This window comes from Anomaloglossus baeobatrachus, chromosome 2, assembly GCF_048569485.1.
Source record: "Anomaloglossus baeobatrachus isolate aAnoBae1 chromosome 2, aAnoBae1.hap1, whole genome shotgun sequence".
NCBI classification, from domain to species: domain Eukaryota; kingdom Metazoa; phylum Chordata; class Amphibia; order Anura; family Aromobatidae; genus Anomaloglossus; species Anomaloglossus baeobatrachus.
This window is the reverse complement of record NC_134354.1, coordinates 732443931-732469253: the sequence shown is the minus strand read 5'-3', so window position 1 is coordinate 732469253 and position 25323 is coordinate 732443931. Positions and strand designations below refer to the sequence as shown.

Below are 25323 nucleotides of genomic sequence, written 5' to 3'. Positions count from 1 at the left end.
ACACCATGTATATGCTTTTCTATATAAATCCAGGTAAAAATACTGTAATCTTAAAGAGAATATATCCAAAGAAAATGATTGTGTAAATCAAATATTTTAAATTAAACATACTTTATTATATTTTTTAGTTTTTTATTATTATTTTAATTTTCCATATCACTTTATATTTAAGCAATAACTGTGCGGCCGGATAAATCACTAACCTTAGTTCTTCCCGTTCTCTTTCACATTTTCCAATAAAGTTTCCAAACTGACAGGAGTATACGTGCTCGTGTATCTGAAGAAGGAACGCTTCACTGAATTCAAAGGCCTGCGGGAATTGCTCGGTCAGATGCCAGACACACTCCAAAAACTGCGTGAACACTGGGGAGATCTCCTTGGCATCACTGTCCAACTGTCCGCACCTACAACCAAATTCACATAACTTCATGTCTTGGATTCTTTAAGATATGTTTTGTTTTTTTTTTAAAGGGAACCTGTCGTATATACAGCCCCTAAACCAGCATCATAATGTTATACTGAATGGGAATAGGTTTCTAAAAAAATCGCTCGTTGGAATATTTATACCAGGAAAATGAAAGTAATGCATGCTACCTATAAAGAGTCATGTGGGCAGTTCTTGTTCCATGAGGAGTCATGCAGTGACCACTAACCTGTCATTACAAGGCGGCTTTATTAGCAGCTGGGGCATGCACCGATAAAGCCAAACCAAGTACATCTTGCAAGCATTAGATGACGCTGCAGTTGGCTTGTGTCATACGCCAATAAAGCCAAGCCAAGTACACTGTGCAAATGCCAAATGAGCCGGGAGTGGCCTGTGTCCTTGCGCCGATAAAACCAAGCCAAGTACACCTTGCATGCACCAGATGACGCTGGAGTTGGCTTGTGTGCATTCACCAATAAAGCCAAACCAAGTACAGATCACATGCGCCAAATGACGCTGGAGTTGGCTTGTGTGCATGCGTCAATAAAGCCAAGCCAAATACACCTCGCATGCGCCAGATGACGCTGGAGTTGGCTTGTGTGCATGCGCCAATAAAGCCAAACCAAGAACAGATCACATGCGTCAAATGACGCTGGAGTTGGCTTGTGTGCATGCGCCAATAAAGCCAAACCAAGTACAGATCACATGCGCCAAATGACGCTGGAGTTGGCTTGTGTGCATGCGCCAATAAAGCCAAACCAAGTACAGATCACATGCGCCAAATGACGCTGGAGTTGGCTTGTGTGCATGCGCCAATAAAGCCAAACCAAGTACAGATCACATGCGCAAAATGACGCTGGAGTTGGCTTGTGTGCATGCGTCAATAAAGCCAAGCCAAGTACACCTCGCATGCGCCAGATGACGCTGGAGTTGGCTTGTGTGCATGCGCCAATAAAACCAAACCAAGTACAGATCACATGCGCCAAATGACGCTGGAGTTGGCTTGTGTGCATGCGCCAATAAAGCCAAACCAAGTACAGATCACATGCGCCAAATGACGCTGGAGTTGGCTTGTGTGCATGCGCCAATAAAGCCAAACCAAGAACAGATCACATGCGCCAAATGACGCTGGAGTTGGCTTGTAAAAATGTATCTTGGCTTGTGAGAAGTCATTCAAGTCAAAACTGGGATGGGATTGCATGACTTCTTTGAAAAGTGTGACTGCCCATATGACTCTTTTGAAAAGTGGGACCGCCCACATGACGCTTCACAGGACACGCACGCTACTTTTTAACTCAATTTTTTCCTTTATGCAGCAAGTGACTATTGAGAGTGACATCTTTTATCACTCTGTATAACAACTATGGTGGTGGTTTAGGGGGCTTTATATGTGATGTCCTTTCATCAGTGGAGGACATAAATCATTTTAAAGAACACTAGAGAAAAAAAAAAATAAAGAAAATTTAGACAAAGAAAATGTGAAAAAAATCTATTCAGTTATAACTTTGCTATTTCTCCTGGTAAATGTAGGTGCCAAGCAATGGTGTTCAGTAGATGACACACGGGGTTGTGCTAAATTTACAAAGACTCATGAATGGCAGGTCTGCCTATTTATGAACACAATATAGAAGGAGATGTATCACTGCATAATCAGTAATGATTGGGTATATACGGACGGTGGAGTCAAGTCATAACATTTCAATTTAAATGCAAAATCCATACTGTACAACTGTTATAAACTATCTATGGGATTCAAAAAGTGTAAAGTGATAAATTCTTACAGTTTCATGCAGCGAATCAAGCTAGTCATTTGCAGCAGCCGATTTAACTAAGGATGGTTTTATTCACAAACTTCAAAAATAAATCATAGATATATCGATAAGCGTATATAATTTATATTGGAAAGAGATATACTTGGACGCCAATCAGCAAAAAAATGCTTACCTGTCTGCAAACTTGTGTCCAAATGATATCCAGTCTTTTTCAATTAAAACCTGGAAAAAAAAAAAAAAATAAAAAAAAAAAAAATGATAATAGCGAACTCTGGAACCCTAAAGGGGGCTTTACACGCTACGATATCAGTGCCGATATCGCTAGCGTGCATACCCGCTCCCATCGTTTGTGCGACACGGGCATATCGCTGCCCGTCGCGCACAAAATCGCGCACCCCCGTCACACGGACTTACCTGCCCTGCGACGTCGCTCTGGCCGGCAATCCGCCTCCTTTCTAAGGGGGCGGGTCGTGCGGCGTCACAGCGGCAGGCGTCCAATAGAAGCGGAGGGGCGGAGATGAGCGGGACGTAACATCCCGCCCACCTCTTTCCTTCCGGATAGCCAGTGGAGGCAGGTAAGGAGATGTTCCTCGCTCCTGCGGTGTCACACACAGCGATGTGTGCTGCCGCAGGAACGAGAAACAACATCGCTAATGAGAGGTAAACGATTTTTGGTTTTCGGACGACCTCTCCACGGCAAACGATTTTGGCCATTTTGCGATCGTTTTAGGTCGCACAAAAGTGTCACACGCTGCAATATCGTTAATGACGCCGGATGTGCGTCACTAACGACGTGACCTCGACGATAAAACATTAACGATATCGTAGCGTGTAAACCCCCCTTTAGTAATGGAAGTTTTCTCTAACCGCTTAGACGCTACAGTCACTACTGACTGCGGATTCTAAACTGTTAAACAGCCAGGATCAGAGTTATTGCTGATCTCTGCAAATCTACCATATGGGTACAGTAAGCCCATCCCAACCGTTCCATATATACAGTAGAGGGAACTACCAATTGTTGACATCAACATAGAAGTCTCTTATATCATCTTATATTATTATTATATCTTATATTAATCAGAAGAGCAAAATGTGATTTTCATGAAAAACCTCCACAGCACATAACCTAAAGTATGGGTCCATAAACATCAGACTGAGGTCAGTGGGCACAACAAATTTAGGTGTATGTGGTCCTCTTGACTGAGGGTGTTGACATTTTTACATGCCAATATTTTGCTACCTCTCTTTATTCCATGTTAGGTTGAGCTTCCATGTTTACAGATAGACAGCTAAATGTTTGCCAAACACCGATTTTATGCCCAAGAACCCAAAAATTCCCAAGTACTTGGCCATAGTGAAGCAGACATCATGGCAAAAATCTCCTGCAAACTTGGCCTTTCCAACTACTCGTAGAGCGAGATCTCTACAGGCCGAGCAGTGCTCCTCATCATCCATATACAACCTCATTCTCACCCTGATCTTACCATTATTGAGCCAAAAGTCGGACAGTAAATGGACTCTTTAAGACAAAAAAATTGACTGTTAAACTTTCCTCTGTTTCCTGACTAATTCTATGCAAATTTCTACAAATCATAAATATTCTACAAAATCCTTGTGCAGTCTGTGTCTCCTCCATGCTGCACTGCGCATCCGTCTCACGTTTACGCCAGAAGAACATAATAGGTGGCGCCAGACTTACCATGAATCCTTTGATGGTTCTGTAAAATGGATCAAGCAGTAAGGATCCCAGTGAACAGACTTGAGATGTGCGGTCCCAGCCATCGGAGCAGTGTACGAGCACGCTGGTCTTCTCATCATGTATAGCCTGGAATTAGAGAGAGAAATCGATCTGGATGTGTGGACCATACAGTCAGCTCATGGGGTTGTTGGGTCCAGTCTAGCGGTTTTATTTATTCATGATGAGTGGGCACTACCATGCTTGGGTGTTCAGTACTCGTAACTAGTGATGAGCATGCACTACCATGCTCAGGGGCTCGGTACTAGTAACTAGTGGCGAGTGGGCGCTACCATGCTCAGGTGCTCGGTACTGGTAACTAGTGATGAGTGAGCACTACCATGCTCGGGTGCTCGGTACTCATAACTAGTAATGAGCGAGCACTACCATGCTCGGGTGCTCAGTACTCGTAACTAGGCATGAATGAGCACTAACATGATTGGGTGTTCATTACTCGTAACTAGTGATGAGCGAGCACTACCATGCTCGGGTGCTCAGTACTCGTAACTAGTGATGAGCGAGCACTACCATGTTCAGTACTCGTAACTAGTGATGAGCGAGCACTACCATGTTCAGTACTCGTAACTAGTGATGAGCGAGCACTACCATGTTCAGTACTCGTAACTAGTGATGAGCGAGCACTACCATGCTCGGGTGCTCAGTACTCGTAATCAGCAGTCAGACGCTTGACTATAGAGGAAGTCAATGGGAAGCTCGAGCATTTTTCCGGGAAAATTGCTGGTAAGATGCTAGAGTCCTCCTTGACTTCCATTATAATCGAATCAAACCCATCTGAGTGTTCAAATGCTCATTAGGAGTACTGAGCACCCGAGCATGGTAGTATTCACTCATCACTAGTTACGAGTAATGAGCACCTGAGCATGGTAGTGCCCGCTCATCACTAGTTACGAGTACTGAGCACCCGAGCATGGTAGTGCCCGCTCTCACTAGTTACGAGTACTGAGCACCCGAGCATGGTAGTGCCCGCTCATCACTAGTTACAAGTACTGAGCACCCGAGCATGGTAGTGCCCGCTCATCACTAGTTACAAGTACTGAGCATCCGAGCATGGTAGTGCCCGCTCTCACTAGTTACAAGTACTGAGCACCCGAGCATGGTAGTGCCCGCTCTCACTAGTTACGAGTACTGAGCACCCGAGCATGGTAGTGCCCGCTCTCACTAGTTACGAGTAATGAGCACCTGAGCATGGTAGTGCCCGCTCTCACTAGTTACGAGTACTGAGCACCCGAGCATGGTAGTGCCCGCTCATCACTAGTTACGAGTACTGAGCACCTGAGCATGGGAGTGCCCGCTCATCACTAGTTACGAGTACTGAGCACCCGAGCATGGTGGTGCCCGCTCTCACTAGTTACGAGTACTGAGCATCCGAGCATGGTAGTGCCCGCTCATCACTAGTTACGAGTACTGAGCATCTGAACATGGTAGTGCCCGCTCATCACTAGTTACGAGTACTGAGCACGCGAGCATGGTAGTGCTCGCTCATCACTAGTTACGAGTACTGAGCACCCGAGCATGGTAGTGCCCGCTCATCACTAGTTACGAGTACTGAGCATCTGAACATGGTAGTGCTCGCTCATCACTAGTTACGAGTACTGAGCACCCGAGCATGGTAGTGCCCGCTCATCACTAGTTACGAGTACTGAGCATCTGAGCATGGTAGTGCTCGCTCATCACTAGTACTTTTATTTTTACCAGACAGGTTTATTTTCCATGTATGCCTCTCCACATTTCGTCAGCCATAAGTGCTTTTTATTTATTTTTTCATTTGTGTAACTGTATAAGGCCTTGTTTTATGTGGGAAATAATGTATTCTTTTTCAGTGTTGTTTTGTGGTACATAAAGATTACAGTGTAATTTATAAAAAATAAAAATAAAATATATATTTTTCTTTTTTTCTGTTTAAAAGGGAGATTACCTTTTATTAAGCTGTGGTCAGCACATTTTATCCTTCCTAATTGGGATCTGTTCTCTGTGGCCTGGCCTAGTTTCATAGATTCATAGTTTTATGGTTAAAGGTAGACATAAATCTATTAAGTTCAACCCATAGCCTAACATGCTGATCCAGAAGAAGGCAAGAGCTCTATGGGGCAGATGTTAAGAGCCCCATATTAGGGGAAAAATTACTTCCCGACTCCACATACAGCAATCAGACTAGTTCCCTGGAGAAACGCTGAATCACAGAATCTAGTGCTCATAATCTGTAATATTAGATTTTTCCCAAAACGCATCCAGACCTTCTTAAACTTTAGCAGTCAATCAACAATTACTACATTATGTGGCAGAGAGTTCCATAGTCTCACTGCTCTTACAGTAAAGAATCTGCATCTGTGATTATGATTAAACCTTTTTTTCTCTAGATGCAGAGGATGACCAATTGTCCCATCGCAGGCCTAAGTGTAAAAATACTTCGAAAAAAAATAATAGATAAAAAATAATGATGGAGGTAACAAAAGATCTTTCGGGGACAACATTTTTTATTAATCGTGGGGGGGGGGGGGGTTGGTTTCACACAAGCACCAGGAGCTCCTGTTCTAAGTGGTTGCGATCCTAACGAGCAAATAATGGGGTCACATAATTTCTACTTATACCAGAGTCTATCATAGATAAAGCTTCAGCCAATGATATTGAATAAACATGGAAATAATAAAGTAAGGCAGTGTAAGGATGGCCGAGGAGCTTTTATATTCCTGGTGCAAAGTCTGTACTAAAAACCTACTATTTTATGTCTACAGCTCCTATGCGAACCTATGAACCTTCATGATTACAGACCCCGTGTACTCTGATCGTGCAGTCACGCTTCCTTTCACATATTCCTTACTAACTTACTCGGCGTACATATTCCAGCAGGAGGAAACAATGCTGGAAGATTAGACATATCAAGATTTGTTTCTAGTTTGTTATAGACACATATATATGCTTAAAGGAAATCTCTCAGCAGGTTTTTGTTATGTAATATAAAAACATCATTCTGTAGGGGTTAAAAACAAAAATCAACTGTGCCTCTCTTATCAGGCTGTGTGCGGTTTACTTTAACTAAAGGCTTTATCACCTAGTGATAATTATTGCTGGATTACATTGTCTCGTGCATGCCCCATCCTGTGATTGGCACTTCACTGTCAATGTACAATCTCTATGGAGAGCCTGGTGTGGGCAGGAACAGCTCCCTGGACTCCACCACATGGCTAAATCTAAAAGCTTTGATTGTGTCAGAATGGCTGCAGCCAGTAATGTAAGTGATACATCATTGGATTCAGAGTCTCTTTGCCTACATCATGATGCTTTCAGGTGAGGCAGCAAAAACCTGCTGACAAATTCCTTTTAAGAGCTGTATACATTAAAAGGAACAATATTTTTCAATTAAAGGACACCTTTAAAAAGAAAAATGATCAAAGTACATCCACATGGGACATATCTGCTTTGGAAATTTTGTAGATGTACTGTAGATATTTCCTGTTCTTGCTCCTACTATTGTTGCCTAACCATTTAAATGCCAATAACAACCTCTGACAGTGACACACAAGGGACAAGATACTAGTGGGGCGATCACAGGATAGAGGTGTGCGCATGGTTATCATTAAAGATAAGGGGATCGATTCGTAGGACCTACGCCGAGTGGCCAGGTCAGTATTCCATAACTGCTGGACGGGAGCCCTGTGTACCAACTCCTACCTCCTTCCCCTCCAGCTCCTTTTTTGGCTAGATGGTGTGATGTCATAGTTGCAGAGTGGATGCTGTTATGTCCCATGAATGGGAACAACCTGTTGTATATATTTCTTGCATTGCATATTTTTCCTCCTATCAGGAAATTCCTTTATTGTTACTAGGTAGATTAGACTGTATGAAGTTTGTCCCTATGTTCCTCCCTTAGTTGGCTTCTATATAGAATGATCCTCCCTTCTTCCTCAGTTTAGACTAGAGGAACCATTGCTGAAGACACATGTGTACACCCTGTACAGATTATTCCTTTTCACCTGCCTTTAATTTGTACTTAATACAAGATTGTAGAAGAAAACTACAGCGTTTCTCCTTGTCTTCCTACAAGTCATCATTTCTGGCTGAGTTTAAAACTATCTGTGGATGCCGGTAGTGTGAGTACAAGCATACAGTTATCTAAGGGACTGATAATTAGAGCGCTTGGGATTCACAGCTACCAGGAAGAGACAGAATAGATGCCGTGCCAGCATGGCCAACCTAAAAAGGTGCCGCTGATGCCGATAGGTAGAAGGTTCACAGAGCTCCTGTCCAGAGGTCAAAGAATACGGACCTGGCCACTAGACCCAGTCAAGTCTTATCATGATGGGGACTGTCCGGATGATGTCAAGGGAACGTGATTATAGGGTCCAAGGTAGGACGAGTCTGGGGACATCAGAGCCGTTACACTACTCCCTGACTTATTAACATAGGTCGAAATCTAGATTTGAATGTTCAAATTTTAAATATAGAAAAGGATAATCTGCATTCTAAAAGACCATTAGAAAACAGCCAACGGCCGATATAATCCTATAGTTATGGTTTACATTGGTTAAGGGACCTGACAGCTCCCCTTTAAAGAGGATCTGTCACCAGGTCAAAAGAGTCCAGTTTCTGCTCTTACTTCATTGTATTGTTCGCAGTATTGCCGCGTGCGGGTTGGTACATGTGCTTTAATGCATTCAATGCAATAAAGCACATAGAAGAAAAAAAAAAAAGTAGTCATTTCCTTCTGAGATAGTAGATAGATAGATAGATAGATAGATAGAAGAATAGATAGAGGGATAGCTAGAGTCCCTGTGAGCACACGCTGCATTTCTCCCGAGCGGTAATGTGGTGTTCACATTACCGGCCGTGGGAAATGACCGGTTATTACCTCTGCAGGCTCATTGCGAGGCTGCATTCAGCAGTGTCAGTCGCGGCTGGATGCAAGTATCGTAGTATGTGGATTACGATGGAGCTGTGTGTTTCGGGAGGGTTAATAAAGGGGTGAAACAGGGGCTTTTTTTGTGTTTTAATTAAAATAAAGGATTTTTCTATGCTCCATTCTATTGGCCTAAAGGACACTGTGCTCTCCTGGTTCTCTTCCTATCTTTCTGGCCGTTCATTCAGTGTATCATTTGCTGGCTCCACATCTTCTCCTCTTCCTCTCACTGTTGGGGTCCCTCAAGGTTCAGTCCTTGGCCCTCTTCTTTTCTCCCTCTACACTGCCTCAATTTGGCAGACCATCAGCAGATTTGGCTTTCAGTACCATCTTTATGCTGATGACACACAGCTATACACCTCATCCCCTGAGCTCACCCCCGCTGTACTACAGAACACAAGTGACTGCCTGACTGCAGTTTGCAATGTCATGTCTGCTCTCTATCTGAAACTTAACCTTTCCAAAACTGAACTTCTTCTTTTCCCTCCATCTTCCAACCTTCCTCAACCTGACATCTCCCTCTCTGTGTGTGGCACAACGATAAGTCCTAGGCCGCAAGCCCGCTGCCTGGGGGTTATACTTGACACTGATCTCTCCTTCACCTCCCACATACAATCTCTTGCCCGCTCCTGCCGCTTGCACCTCAAGAACATCTCTAGAATCCGCCCCTTTCTCACTATGGAAACAACAAAAACCCTCACCGTGGCCCTGATCCACTCTCGCTTGGACTACTGTAACTCTCTATTAATCGGTCTCCCCCTCACTAAACTCTCTCCTCTACAGTCCATCCTTAATGCAGCAGCCAGGGTCACCCATCTGGCTAACCGCTACTCGGATGCCTCTGCACTGTGCCAGTTATTGCACTGGCTGCCCATATATCACAGGATCCAATTCAAACTGCTTGTTCTCACCCACAAAGCTCTCCACAGTGCGGCACCGCCCTACATCTCCACCCTCCTCTCTGTCTATCACCCCACCCGTTCTCTACGCTCTGCAAGCGACTTTCGACTAACATCCACACTAATTCGAACCTCCCACTCCCGAATCCAAGACTTCTTCCGAGCTGCACCAACCCTCTGGAACGCTCTACCCCAAGAAGTTAGGACAAATCACAACTTACTCAGCTTCAGACGCACCCTAAAGACGCATCTTTTTAGGGAGGCCTATCACACTCACTAATCAGATTCGATTCACATAGTCCCTCTACAACTTCTCACAACATAACTCCACATCAAACTCCATGGCACCCAAAGGCTTCTCAAGGCTCTGGCCCACTGGTCCAGGGAACCACTATCTAGCCCCATTTCCGTGAGATGGCTGGATTGTCATTGTAAATAAGCACTTGAACCTTGCCTCTCCCCCCCATCTCATTGTAGATTGTAAGCTCTCACGAGCAGGGTTGTGTTTTTTCTTTTTTTTTCCTCTAAACATTGTATTTCTATAACTGTTACTTATTTGTATATGATCCTCCTGAATTGTAAAGCACTGCGGAATATGTTGGCGCTATAGAAATAAAGATTATTATTATTATTTTTAGGTGTGTATTTTTTCAATTTACTTATGGGTTGATCATGTCAGCTGTCTCATAGACGCTGCCACGATCAAGCCTGGACTTAGTGGCGGCGATCCGCCGCCATTAACTCCTTATATTACCCTGATTGCCACTGCATCACGGTAACAGGAAGAGCCGGGGACACTCCGGGACAGCCGCATAATGGATGCAACAGTCCCGGGGCAGCTGCGGGCTGATATTCTCGGCTGCGGGAGGGGGGGGGGCATTAACCCTGCCTCTCGCCCTCCCCAGCCTGAGAATACCGGGCCGCCGCTGTGTGTTTACCTCGGCTGGACGGTACAAATACAGCGGAGCCCACGTGGTTTTTTTTTATATGTCCGTTTGATATGTATGTGTAGTCTATATGTCTGTGTGTGAGTGTGATGTGTGTGTGTTCTATATCTGTGTCTGTGATGTGTGTGTGTTTACTCTCAGTTTTGCTTCCTGTCATAATGACATCACTTCCCTGCAAACCGCAGGCAGCGATGAACATTATGTCCTGAAACCGCGAAATACCGGAGGGCATAACGCAGGTAAACGCAATGAACCGCACAGAATTTGCTGCCTGCGTTATTCCCTGCGGGATTTCATGATTACATTGCAGTCAATGGAGTGAAATCCCGCAGCGACGTGCGGAAAAGAAGTGACATGCAATTGTTTTTGCTGCGGGAACCCAGCAGCAAAACATGCAGCTGTCAAAATCCGCATAGTGCGCACAGGATTTTTTTTCCCATAGGTTTTGCTGGTGAATCACTGCAGAGATGTTATGAACATAACATGCAGCGAAACATGCAGCAAATCCGTGGCAAAAACCGGAAAGTGCGCACAGGGCCTAAGTATTCTGTTTTTTTTTTTACAAATCCGCCGTACTGTTCCAGAGATTTGGGCCTTTTTATTTAGTGCTGTTTTTAGGCTACATGCGCGCGCTGCGTTTTTTCTGCGTTTTTGGCTGCAGTTTTGTTGTCAGAACTTTCTGACATTTGACTTCCCAGCAAAGTCTATGAGAAGTCAGATTTGTCATGCGCACATTGCAGTTTATTTGTCAGCGTTTTATTTGTCAAATGTTTGTGACAGAAAAAATGCAGCATGTTCATTCTTCCTGCGTTTTTGGCAACATTTGTCACAAAAACGCAGCAAAAACGCATGTTGTGAAAAACGCACCGAAAACGCACCTACAATTACAAGCATTTTTTGTGACATTTCCAGGCTCTCTCTGACAAGGTGCAGTTTTGGCTGCAGTTTGTGAACAGAAAAAGATGCAGTGTGCGCATGTAGCCTTATATTTTCTTTACAAGAGGGCGGAGCTCACAGGATTCTCTGGGGGCGTGTTTATAGCTTACTCCGCATAATGCACCTGTGAGCCACGCCTTCTTGGTGAAGACCATTAAATTAGAACTAAATAAAAAGGCGCGTATCTCCAGAGCAGTACGGCCGATTTAAAAAAAGTACAAAAATCAAATACTCAGGGGAGTGTTGGGAATAAAATAAGAGTAAAAATGAGCCGCTTTTGACTTGATGACCGCTTCCCTTTAAGTAATAATAATAATTTAAAAAAAACTGTAGCTCTTGGTTATTGGGAAGGAATAATAAAAAGGGCCATATTTGGGGTCATATATAAAGCAATAATTTTACTCTACAGACAGTATAGAGCGATGTGACCTTTTCTCACTGTTTCTTCCGAGTTTGCTGTTCTCAGCTCGGAGACATATAATGGATATCTGGGGCCGGAGGGGACTTGAATTCTTTCCCTAATTGTGATTCCAGGCAGGATTGAGTGCAGCGGTCAGCACGTTCCTCGCTCAGTATCGGCACACATACTAAGGAGTGTTTCCAGTCCCTGGTTACTCCACCTGTCAGGAAAAAGCTGCTCTCCACCTATTTCACATTACAGCATCAGATACCTCCTGATTGGAGGGGTGCACGATGCCCACTGTATGTGTAATTATTTCCAGCCATTATTTTTAGGTGACATTATTAGGCCTTGTGCACACGGTGCGTTTTGTTATGCATTTTTTGAGAAATCTGCCCCAAATCTGCATGCCAATCTTAAGGCGGCTTTCACACTACATTTTTTTTAACATGGGTCCTGAACGTTTTTTTGCTGCAAAAGCGGATCCTGTGCAAATGCGTTTTAATTTCAATGCATTTGCAATAGACGCGCGTCAACATGCGTTTACGTGCGTTATAGTGAGGATCCAGCGACTTGCAGTATTTTAATATTTTTCAAAAACGTAAAGCCAGCAAAGTCTGAGATCTCTGAAGTGCTGTGCGCACATTGCTTTTTTTTTCCTTGCATGTCAATTATTAGATTGTGGGTACATGCTGCTTTTTTATGTGTTTTTTTTTCTTGCAGATTTTAAATCAATCTGCAAGGGAAAACGCATCCCCAGCAAAGTCTATGAGAATCCTGAAGTACTGTGCGCACGTTGCAGATCCGATTCTCGCATGTGAGAGAATGAGATCACTGTATAATGACACTTCGCTCACGCTGGCAGCAGAGATTGAGCCGAGTGTCATTAGTATATTGCATCTGATACTCTTGAATCTACAGCCATGAGATGCTGGCTGTGTAACACAGGCAGCATCTGCCAGGTGCGGTGCAGATTCCGCTCCTGAGCCTGCGTCATACACAAAAAGAGGTGACATGCCAAATACACATATGGCGGAAGTCAGTAAGGGTTAAAGAACCACTGCAATGTTTGTTTGTTTTTTAAATCTGACGCAGAAGTGGTGCTTCAAACTTAAGTCACTTGCCACCAATCCTATACTCACCCTCCGGCGTCTTCAGTGTTGCTCCGCTTGGTCTTCTCCAGTTTGTGACCTGCCAATAGCTTCAGTTTTTCAAGGAGTGCTGGGGATCACGATTCAATAAAAAAGTCTATAAGAGCCTCATTCTTGCTCCCATAGACTTGCATTGAAGGTTTGTGATGTAACTTCCCAGCTCTGGACAGTCAGACGTTGTGGTCGCAAGATGGCGTCAAACAGGTAGAGCTGCTCGGAAGCGGAGCTTGTATCATAGTATCATAGTTTTTAAGGTTGAAGGGAGACTCTAAGTCCATCTAGTTCAACCCGTAGCCTAACATGTTGATCCAGAGGAAGGCAAAAAAACCCCAATGTGTCAAACAAGTTCCAATGGGGAAAAAATTCCTTCCTGACTCCACATCCGGCAATCAGACTAGTTCCCTGGATCAATACCCTGTCATAAAATCTAATATACATAACTGGTAATATTAAATTTTTCAAGAAAGGCGTCCAGGCTCTGCTTAAATGTTAGTAGTGAATCACTCATTACAACATCATGCGGCAGAGAGTTCCATAGTCTCACTGCTCGTACAGTAAAGAATCCTCGTCTGTGATTATGATTAAACCTTCTTTCCTCAAGACGTAGCGGATGCCCCCGTGTTCCAGTCGCAGGCCTAGGTGTAAAGAGATCTTTGGAAAGGTCTCTGTACTGTCCCCTCATATATTTATACATTGTGATTAGATCCCCCCTAAGCCTTCGTTTTTCCAAACTAAATAACCCCAAGTTTAATAACCTGTCTTGGTATTGCAGCCCCCCCATTCCTCTAATAATCTTGGTCGCTCTTCTTTGCACCCTCTCCAGTTCAGCTATGTCCTTCTTATATATCGGTGACCAGAATTGTACACAGTATTCTAAGTGCGGTCGCACTATGTATGTCTATATGTTAAGGCCACATGCTGGTTAATCCAAAAACTATTCTCTCTGAATCCCCTATGCACATGCATGCTCACCCAGGTGAGTGTGCATAGTCTTTTTTGGGGAAGAGTGTAACAAGCAGACACTGCTTATCTCTTGCAGGGCTAAAGGACTGATCCTGGCTGATTTCAGCCTTCATTTCCACCACATCTGGCATCAGGCTGTCATTGGGTTTGAACAAATAATATTTAAAGGGAACCCGTCACATTGAAAATGCCGTCCAATCTGAAGGCATCACGATCTAGAGCAGGAGGAGCGGAGAAGATTGCTTAATTACTGAAAAAGATTCAGGATAACTTATGCTTAAAGGGGTGGTTCACCCATTTTTTTATTTTCTGTAGGAGTTCTACTTACCATTCTAGGCGTTTTCTCCATTGGCTTCTGTTTCCAGTTCTGGCACTGAGCGGTGCTATGCTGCACGCTCAGTGCCGGTCACATGATTCCCTGGAGCTGTGGCCGCCAGTATCCTCTGACGTCCCGGCATTTCCGGGCTCTCAAACTCGTCAGGTACGTCAGAGGAGGCTGGCACCACTCAGATTGAGTGACAGGGCTGTGGGCGGTAACTACCGCACATCACAGCCCAGCATCGAGGGGAGGATCCGGAGGACGTCAGTGTGGAGCCGGCGTCCTGCAGATGGTGAGGCACGGGGCGCCAGTGTGCAGTACAGGGGGGGGGGTTTCTTCAGCTGAATCCCCCCCTGCACGTAAGTATGTCATCACACTGTCCACCCGCCCGCTCTGCTGCGATGTCAGGAGAGCGGCCGGTGTCGGGCAGTGTGATCATCTGCTCCTCCCAGCAGCAAGACACTGACAGGCATGTCACCGCTGTGCTCTGCCATCTGTCCTGCTGCATGGGACCAACTGTCTGCACTCTGTCACCTGCACCACAAGTCACAGAGTGGAGACAGTTGGTGACAGAGCACCTCTGCCCCCCCCCCTGTTCTTTCCCCACTCTCTTCTCTCCCCCCACTCTTCTCCCCCTCCCCTCTTCCCCCTCTTCTCTGGCACCCTCTTATCCCTCTCTCCTCTCCCCTCTCTTTTCCTCCCCACCGCGCTCTCTTTTCCTCCCCCCCGCGCTCTCTTTTCCTCCCCCCCTCGCTCTCTTTTCCTCCCCCACTTGCTCTCTTTTCCTCCCCCCCCACTCGCTCTCTTTTCCTCCCCCCCCACTCGCTCTCTTTTCCTCCCCCCCCACTCGCTCTATTTTCCTCCCCCCCCACTCGCTCTATTTTCCTCCCCCCCCACTCGCTCTATTTTCCTCCCCCCCCACTCGCTCTATTTTCCTCCCCCCCCACTCGCTCTCTTTTCCTCCCCCCCACTCGCTCTCTTTTCCTCCCCCCCACTCGCTCTCTTTTCCTCCCCCCCACTCGCTCTCTTTTCCTCCCCCCCACTCGCTCTCTTTTCCTCCCCCCTGCGCTCTCTTTCCCCCCCCTCGCTCTCTTTTCCTCCCCCCTCGCTCTCTTTTCCTCCCCCCCTCGCTCTCTTTTCCTCCCCCCCTCGCTTTCTTTTCCTCCCCCCCTCGCTCTCTCTCTCTTTTCCCTCGCTCTCTCCTGGCATGGTCAGTACAGAAATCTCTCCATCGTGGAGGGGTGAGAGGGAGTAATAAACATGGAGTCCCTACTGTGTCTGTGTATTTATTTCTAATAAAGTATTTTTCTCTGTGTGGTCTTTTTTTTTTTTTTTTTTTAAACCCTTTATTGGAGATTCTTAATGGCCAGGTCAAACTTGGCCTGACATTAAGAATCTCGGGCTTTATACCAGCTGGTAAAACATAGCTGGTATTAACCCCTTATTACCCAGCGTGCCACCTGCCACCAGGGCCACTGGAAGAGTTGGATACAGCGCCAGAAGATGGCGCTTCTATGAAAGCGCCATTTTCTGGGGCGGCTGTGGACTGCAATTCGCAGCGGGGGGCCCAGAAAGTTTGGGCACCCTTCACTGCGGATTCCAATCCCCAGCTGCCTAGTTGTACCTGGCTAGCATACAAAAATATGGCGAAGCCCACGTCATTTTTTTAAAAAAGTTTTCAGGCAAAAACCTTTATAAAAAAAAATGCTTCCCTGGATTTCTATTGCCAGTGAAAGTAACACCAAGCAGCGGTGGTTAGCAGCCAGTAGCTGCTTGGGTTACCCTTAACAATAGAAAATGCAGCGGGAGCCCACAAACAATGTGTTTTTTTTTTTTATTTTTTATTTTTAATGAATTTTTTAAAAAAAAAAAAAATCGACATGGGCTTCGCCCATTGAGCACCAGAGCATTTTACTGCTCAATTCATCCCAAGTAATCAGATGACTCCAGTGTCGGCCGATTACTTGTTCTGTGTCCCCCTGCATCCATTGCAGCGTGTACGGGCTGTGAGGTCAGCGGAGTTCACTCCAGCACTGGAGTCAGCTGATCTGAACTCAGCTGAACTCCAGCCTGCACACGCTGCGATGGATGCAGGGGGACATAGAACAAGTAAGGTCTAAGCCACACAGCGAGAAAAACAGTGCGAGTGGAGTGCGATCAAACATCGCATTCCACTCGGACCAATATTAGCCTGTGTGTCAGCGCACATGAGCGATTATTTTCTCCGCCCTAATTGGACCGAGAAAACAATCGCAGCATGCTGCCACTGTAATGCAAGACTCTCTCTTTTACCCATTCAAGTGTATGTGGTGAGAGAAAAATCGCACTGCACTTGCGGTACATCGGTGGACTACGGAGGAGAGAGTGAGAGAAATCCCTCCCACCCCTCCTCAGTGCTGGCCCACCCCTCGAGTGCCGGTCCGCCCCCGCTGCTTAGGTCTGCTCGCAGAGTCGGACCTCAGTCGCAGGGACACACGCATGACACTCAGCTCTGCTGTACTGAGCGTGAGCCGAGTGTAATGCGAGGGAATCGCAGTAATCCCCGTGTGGCCCCAGCCTGATCGGCCGACACTTGAGTCAACTGATCTGAACTCAGCTGAACTCCTGTACACACAGCCTGCACACGGTCACATGTGATCGGCAGCAGGCAGCGACTGCTGTTAAGGCTACATTCACATGACTGTTCCGTTTTTGCGGGCCACAAAAAACGGTCCTTTTTTCACGGATGCATCCTAGTGGCATCCGTGTGACATCTGTGTACCTTCCGGTTTTTTTTGCGGACCGCAAAAAACGGAAGCAGCAAGAAAGATAAATAGATTAGTAGATATAGAGATGAATAGATAGATATAGAGACAGAGGGATAGAGGGATGAATGAATGAATGGATGGATAGATAAGAAATACATATATAATGTCTTACCCCCTGCATATTCTAAGCTGGCACCCATTTGTGACTTTCATGTGGCACTAAGGGGTGCTTAGCCTTGTATTTAGCCAAAAAATAAATAATTTAAAAAAATGACATGCGGTCCCCCTATCTTTTGTAGCCAGCTAGGGTAAAGCAGACGGCTACAGCCTGCAAACCACAGCTGGCAGCTTCACCTTGGCTGGTAATCCAAAACAGAGGGCACCCCACGCTGTTATTTTAAATTAAATAAATAATTTAAAACAAAAAACACGGGGTCCCCCAAAATTGGATCACCAGCCAAGGTAAAGCGGACACATACACACACACTGTATATACGCGCACACATACACACACACTGTATATACGCGCACACATACACACACACTGTATATACGCGCACACACACTTTCTTCCCCTGGCTGTGTAGAGCTGCTGCTGTCTCTGTGTGATTGATCTCAGTGCATCCACTGGGAAGAGGCAGGGAGGAGGGTTTGGGTGGGAGCAGAGTGGGTGTATTAGACACAATGGGTGTGTTAGATAAGCCAGACACCGCCCTAGAGCCACAAAGAATTCTGGAACTTGTAGGAACTGAACACAGGAAGTCAGAGGAGAGATTAACCCCATCAGAGCTGGAGCCAGCAATGAGCATGTGCTGCTAGTGCACAATAAAACCTAATTTTGCTGAAAAAACATAATAGATGTGTTGAGGGGCACATATTAGCAAGATTTATCAAGAAAAAAAAAAAATCAGTTTTGGTAACTGGACAACTTCTTTAATTAATTTAAAGATCAGTTAATTCTGGGCACTGTAGTCCAGTGGGAGGTCCTATTAGTATAAGAACCGCCCACTGGACTGATAAAGCCCAGAATAAGCATGGATAGACGTGAGTAGCACACGAGTTATCCCAAATCTTCTCCCCCAAAACTGTTTATCTGATCAGCTCCCCCCGCTCTATAAGATGTCACCTGCAGATTGCATGATCTTTTTGATGTGGCAGTCTCACCCTATGGACACCTATATTCAGGTTCCTGACTAATAAGAGCATAAGTGAGATATTTTAGGCTTTGTGGGGCCTGTAATGTTCTGCAGCAGTGTGAAAGGCATCTGTCATGGGGGTGCCCCACTCTGAGGGGATCTCTGGCTTGTCTGGGACTAGAAGGTCACAGAGCCTTATTGTGCGCAGGTCTTCACATTATGTTTAAATGTATTAGATTTCATTGGTGCTGTAGGGGTTAAGGACTCTTTTCTGACTATCCTTTGGAGCCTTGATCCCAGGAGCATCTCTTTGTGACCATTCCCCTTCACTATAAATAGTCACGTGTCTTAACATCTGATGCCAGTTATAGATTCTCATATCTAAGCTGTCCACTTTGGAAAGAGCCAATCTCTGGAAGAAGCTGAAGTTTTGTGACAACTGCAGCTGTGGTGTTAGCTGCTTTGGAATTGCTTCGAGTGTTTTCTTATTTGTGTTTTGTTTCCCACTGTTTGGCTTCCTACCCTTGTGTTGGATTATTGCAGAGGTGAGACTAGTGATCTCACCAGCCTTCTCACTAGCCAGGGTGCGTTCAGTGCAAGCGAGGGACCAGGCACGTGATCAGCAACGGGATGAAATAACCCGTATAGGGATGTTAGGGAGTGCAGGAAATAGCCTCAGGTGACCTTGCTCCCCTCTCCCTAGCACCAAGGCCCGCCGTTGTTCTTAGTGTACAGCATGCAGCGCTTGCATGACAGCACCGACAGGCACAGTGACCAGTGGCTTTGGTGTTTGGGAATTAGTCAAAGGATTATTCTCAGCATCCAAAAAAAAAAAAAAAAAAGAACCATTATTGTCTGCCCACTGAGGCAGATCTTCCCATATTGACAATGTTGAGATAATGGGTTCTTTCAAGACATGCAGGACTATAGATCGCACTGCCCAGATACAGCCAGTCTGTTCATCTAGATCATTGTGTAAGGGAGATCTGTCACCAAATTCCACAATACAAACTGCATGCAATATTAAGTAGCTACCTTAGACTTCATGGGACTGGTGTACTTACTTTGAAAATCCAAGTCAGAATGACTGTATAATCTGTTTTAGAATATTTCCTGCCTGATATCAAAATTAACATTTTACGAGCCCATCTCATAAAACTCCCATCTTAATATATCAGGATTGTACAGTTATCCTGACATAGGTTTCCAAAGTAAGCACACCAGCCTCATCAGGTCAATGGTTTCCAAAGTAAGCACACCAGCCTCATCAGGTCATAGGTTTCCAAAGTAAGCACACCAGCCTCATCAGGTCAATGGTTTCCAAAGTAAGCACACCAGCCTCATCAGGTCATAGGTTTCCAAAGTAAGCACACCAGCCTCATCAGGTCATAGGTTTCCAAAGTAAGCACACCAGCCTCATCAGGTCAATGGTTTCCAAAGTAAGCACACCAGCCTCATCAGGTCATAGGTTTCCAAAGTAAGCACACCAGCCTCATCAGGTCATAGGTTTCCAAAGTAAGCACACCAGCCTCATGAGGTCATAGGTTTCCAAAGTAAGCACACCAGCCTCATCAGGTCATAGGTTTCCAAAGTAAGCACACCAGCCTCATCAGGTCATAGGTTTCCAAAGTAAGCACACCAGCCTCATCAGGTCATAGGTTTCCAAAGTAAGCACACCAGCCTCATGAGGTCATAGATTTTTATTCATTATGTAAGCAGCTTGTATTGTGAAATCTAGTAGAAGATGCGCGCTAAAGTTATTTGACTCTGTAATATACTTTACACTCCTCAGCACTTTTAACTCTCTGCTTGCTTTCATTGAATGGAAACCTCTTTGTTTACTATTAGACTTGGCCTGGAAATGTGATTGACAGCATAGTTACATAGTTACATAGTTTCTTAGGTCGAAAAAAGACCTAGGTCCATCTCGTTCAACCTTCCGCCACCAGTTCTACATTTTGTCACTAAGTCATTTATAACCAACAATGTTGTGTGTACTGAGGAAATCATCCAGCCCTTTTTTGAAAGCTGTTATAGTATCTGCCATTACTACCTCTTGTGGTAGGGTATTCCACAGTCTGACTGCTCTAACTGTAAAGAACCCTTTCCTATTTAGGTGTTGGAATCGCTTTTCTTCCACTCGCAGTGAGTGCCCCCTGGTCCTTAGTATTGTTTTCGGAAGGAATAAGTCATGTGCCAGTCCTTTATATTGACCACACATGTATTTATACATATAAATGAGATCTCCTTTGAGACGTCTTTTTTCTAAGCTAAACATATCTAACTTTTCCAACCTGTCATCATATGGGCGGCCTCCATTCCTTGTAATAGTCTAGTTGCCGCCTTTGAACTGACTCTAACTTCTGAATGTCCTTCTTAAAATGTGGAGCCCAAAACTGGATCCCGTATTCCAGATGTGGCCTTACAAGTGATTTATAGAGGGGTAATAATACGTTGGGATCCCGGGATCTAATCTCTCTTTTTATATACCCTAAAATCTTGTTTGCTTTTGCAGCTGCTGCTTGACATTGAGTGCTGCTGCTCAGCTTATTTGTAATCAGAATACCCAAGTCCTTCTCCTGTTCTGTGGTCCTGAGTTTACTTCCATTTAATGTATACGCAGCTATAGGATTACTCCGTCCTAGGTGCATTACTTTACATTTATCAACATTAAATCTCATTTGCCAAGTATCTGCCCATTCTGACATCTTATCCAGATCTTTTTGTAATATTATACTATCAAGGTCAGTTTTTAATATCCTACATAGTTTGGTGTCATCAGCAAAGACTGACACTTTACTATCAATCCCATCCACAAGGTCATTAATAAAGAGATTAAAAAGAATCGGTCCTAGCACAGATCCCTGCGGCCCCCACTGCTGACTATGGCCCATTTAGAGAATGTTCCATTTATGACCATTTACGACAATGCAGCATAGTTGAGAGCAGTTTCTTTTAATGAAGTCTTCAGCTGCGTGAGCCTCTGACCCTAATCTATGAAGGTTTGCCTTCACTGACAGCAAGCAGGGAACTTGAAAACTGAAGAATAGTTACATTAGACGTTCATCATACCCGGATTCAGCGAGATCACGGTCATATCATTAATTCTGTGCAGACTTTCCATACCTTTGCCAACCAGACTGAAGCGTCCAGCACGGCCTTGATGTGACGCAGCCATCCGCAGCTCTCTAGGCCACTAAGGAAGTCATTCACCGATAAATTCTTTGATCCACAAACTGCAGAAAAGGATAAATAAGAAGAATAATATAGCAGTGATATAATAGCAAGTCAGGAGGACAAAAATCTTCACTGTGAAATGTGTCGATGGTGTAATATGCTGCTCTGAGCGGTAGGGGAGGGTCATCTGACAACAAACTTGCTGACGGTTTCCACTAAAAGCTGCACCTCTGGACTATGAGGCACGTACAGAACACTGCAGGTTTCCCACCTTTTCTGCAGGTGTTTTTTATTTCCTTTTTTTATGCAGTTTTGATGCAGTATTTTTTTAATGCAGAAAGGTCAGGCTTTTGCACTTACAAATCCAGCTCCATTTTATAAAAAAAATGTTCTGGCTCCCCAAAAAAATCCTACAGGAAACAAACAAAAACCTTAGTTTTGCAGCGTTTTTAGAAGCACAAGTGGGGCCACAGGCTTCAATCTCTGCTGTTAACCATTAAAAGGAATCGGTCACCAGGTTTTTGCTACCTCATCTGAGAGCAGCAAGATGTATGAAAGAGGCCCTAAATCCAATGATGTATCACTTAGATTACTGGCTGCAGCCATTCTGACACCAAGCTTTTAGATTTAGCAATGCAGCAGAGCTCAGAGAGCTGTCCCTGCCCACACCAGGCTGTCTATAGAGATTGTACATAGACAGTGAGGTGTCAATCAGAGGAGGGGGCGTGCCGGACTGCCCTGCACATGACATTGTAGTCTGAGCAATGATAAGTCCTGCTGCTTAAACAAACATAGCAAAAACAACAGATCGGACTATGACAAGACAGGTATCCCCTGAATTTTCAAATTTTCTATGCTAACCCTTGCAGCATGCTGCCTTCAGCTTACATAGTAAATGAAAAATATAAATATTTGGTCTCGCAATGTCTGTAAAAGTCCAAAGTATAAAGTGAAAAAACATTTAGTAAATGCTGTAATGACAAAAAATAAAATGAAAAAAAAAAAAATATATATATATATATACCGTATATATATATATATATATATATATATATATATATATGTATATATATATATATATATATATATATATATATATCTATATATCAATAACGCATCAATGGTTTTCAGTAACCAAACTATTCTAAAAAATACAACTAAACAAGGCCTCACATATCTCACTCAATGAAAAAATAAAAATAAATTACAGGTCTTGGAAAACAGTGACACAAAGCATAACTGTTTTTTTGTTTTGTTTTTTTCCTCGCTTTGCAGTATCCTGTATGGTAAAATAGATTGTGTTATTCAAAGCTACAGCTTGTAAGGCCCCTCCCAAAAAAAATCCATCCCATGTCAATGTCAGGGGGGGGGGAAAAAATGATGGCTCTTGAGAGAAGGAAAGGAAAAAACAAAAACTGGAAAATCAGTTGGTCATGAAAGGGTTAATCAGCACTGCGGTGCTGACTGCGCTATTCTGTGATGTCCCTTATTCTCTGCGCAGTAGATACAGTAACCAGAGGGGCACACTGCCACCTAGTGGATGGAATACAATATACAGCAGTCTTCTATTTGACAGTTATTTTACCATTACAGACCCATATTTTCCATTAGGAGGGCAACAAAAACCTTCCAATTTGTCATCTGTTTCTCTACTGAAGAAAACTAAGATTTTAACTCCCTTAAGACAGTAAAGTGCTTCTTAAAGGGGTTGTCCGAGAAAAAAGAAAGGTTCCCTAGGATCTTGAATCTGTAAAAATGAATGAATTAATTGACATTCACCTATCGGCAACCAAACTCTCCAACAGGAACAGAATAAGTCCCCATAACACCAGCTGCAGGACTACTGCAGCCTGCGATTGGCTGCAGTGGTCAGTTGAATAGAGCAGTAAGTTGTCAGAAAAACATCTATTGCACAAGTCATCAGACCGCTGCAGCCATTCACAGGCCACAGCAATACGACAGCTGGCCATTTCTTGGCAATACGACAGCTGGCCATTTCTTGGCAATACGACAGCTGGCCATTTCTTGGCAATACGACAGCTGGCCATTTCTTGGCAATACGACAGCTGGCCATTTCTTGGCCTGGACTGGATCCATTTGGATGCTGGTAGGTGAGACTCAATTACACTACTCACGAAACTTAGGGATATTTGACTTTTCAGTGAAATATATGTAAAATGTAAAAAAGTTCACACTCCAGTGATATTTTATCATGAGAGTCAGGCATTTAAAGGGGTGGTTCACCCATATTTTTTATTGTCTAGATCGATATTATATTGAGAAACAATGTTTCTCTCAAATACCTTGTGTTGTCAATAGTGCCTGTGAGAGGCGCTATTGCAGACCGCTGCTCCCCGTCCAGTGACATACCCGTCCAATGCTGCCACGTCACATCCGTGCGGCCGGCTACAGTCTTCCAGACTCTGAGCTGTGAGCGGTGTTTCACTGCTGTCACAGCCCATTTGCTCCCCCCTCCTCCTCCCTCCTCGCACAGCACGTCTCCTGCTCCCCCCTCCCTCCTCGCAGAACGCTGCAAGCAAGAGACGTGCTGTGAGGGAGGAGGGAGCAGATGGGCTCAGAATGTAGCCGGCTGCACGGCTGTGACGAGGCAGCATTGGACGGGTACGTCACTGGACGGGGAGCAGCGGTCTGCAATAGCGCCTCTCACAGGCACTATTGACAACACAAGGTATTTGAGAGAAAAAGAGAATTTTGTTTACTTACCGTAAATTCTTTTTCTTATAGTTCCGACATGGGAGACCCAAACCATGGGTGTATAGCTACTGCCTCCGGAGGACACACAAAGTACTACACTAAAAGTGTAGCTCCTCCCTCCGAGCATATACACTCCCCGGATGACAAATCCAACCAGTTTAGTGCCAAAGCTGAAGGAGGACATCCACCCATAAGTAGAGATAGAGTAAAACCCGGAACAACCGGAACTTCTGTCTACAACAACAGCCGGTGAAAACACACGGAACAAGAAAGCTGCCAACAGGCAACAGGGAGGGTGCTGGGTCTCCCATGTCGGAACTATAAGAAAAAGAATTTACGGTAAGTAAACAAAATTCTCTTTTTCTTTATCGTTCCTTATGGGAGACCCAAACCATGGGACGTCTCAAAGCAGTCCATGGGTGGGAAATAAACCAAACTGAGAAGTAGGCGAAACCTAACTTCACAAATGGGCGACAGCCGTCCGAAGGATGCGTCTGCCCAAGCTCGCATCTGCCGAAGCATGAGCATGCACTTGGTAGTGCTTCGAAAGAGTGTGCAGACTAGACCAAGTGGCAGTCTGACAGACCTGCTGAGCCGTAGCCCAAGAGGCACCGACGGCTCTGGTCGACTGCGCCTTAATCCCCGGCGGGGGAGGCATCTGAGAACATTGGTAGGCATCGGATATGGCCGACCTATTCAATGAACTAGGGTCGGTTTAGAAGCCGAGAGACCCTTGCGCTGACGTGTGGTCAGCACACAAAGAGAGGTGCACCGCCTAAGAAACAGCGGTGCATGACACATAGATCCTGGAGCGTCCGCACCAAAGCTAAAGCATGCAACGCTTTCTCAAAGCGATGCATAGGGGCCGAACAAAGGGAAGACAATGAAATGTCCTGGTTAAGGTGGAAAGGAGACACCACCTTAGGGAGAAGGCCCGGAGTTGTACGGAGAACCACCTTGTCTTGGTGAAAAAAAACAAAAAGGGAGACTCCGAAGAGAGCACAGTCAAATAAGAGACTCTCCTGAGTTAAATTATGGCCACCAGAAAGACCACTTTCTGTGAAAGACTAAACAACGAAACCTCCCT

At 44.8% G+C, this 25323-nt stretch overlaps 1 protein-coding gene across 1 annotated transcript in view; it reads right to left on the bottom strand.

Annotated features, from left to right (window-relative positions):
* Window positions 1–25323, bottom strand: part of MTMR6 (myotubularin related protein 6) — an 80393-nt gene that overhangs the window by 18318 nt on the left and 36752 nt on the right. The window contains exons 8-11 of the mRNA XM_075337377.1: window positions 21471–21580; window positions 3896–4021; window positions 2369–2418; window positions 204–404 (exon numbers count right to left, since the gene is read on the bottom strand). Of these exons, the coding sequence (XP_075193492.1) occupies window positions 204–404; window positions 2369–2418; window positions 3896–4021; window positions 21471–21580 (487 nt within the window). The remainder of the gene's footprint in view (window positions 1–203; window positions 405–2368; window positions 2419–3895; window positions 4022–21470; window positions 21581–25323) is intronic.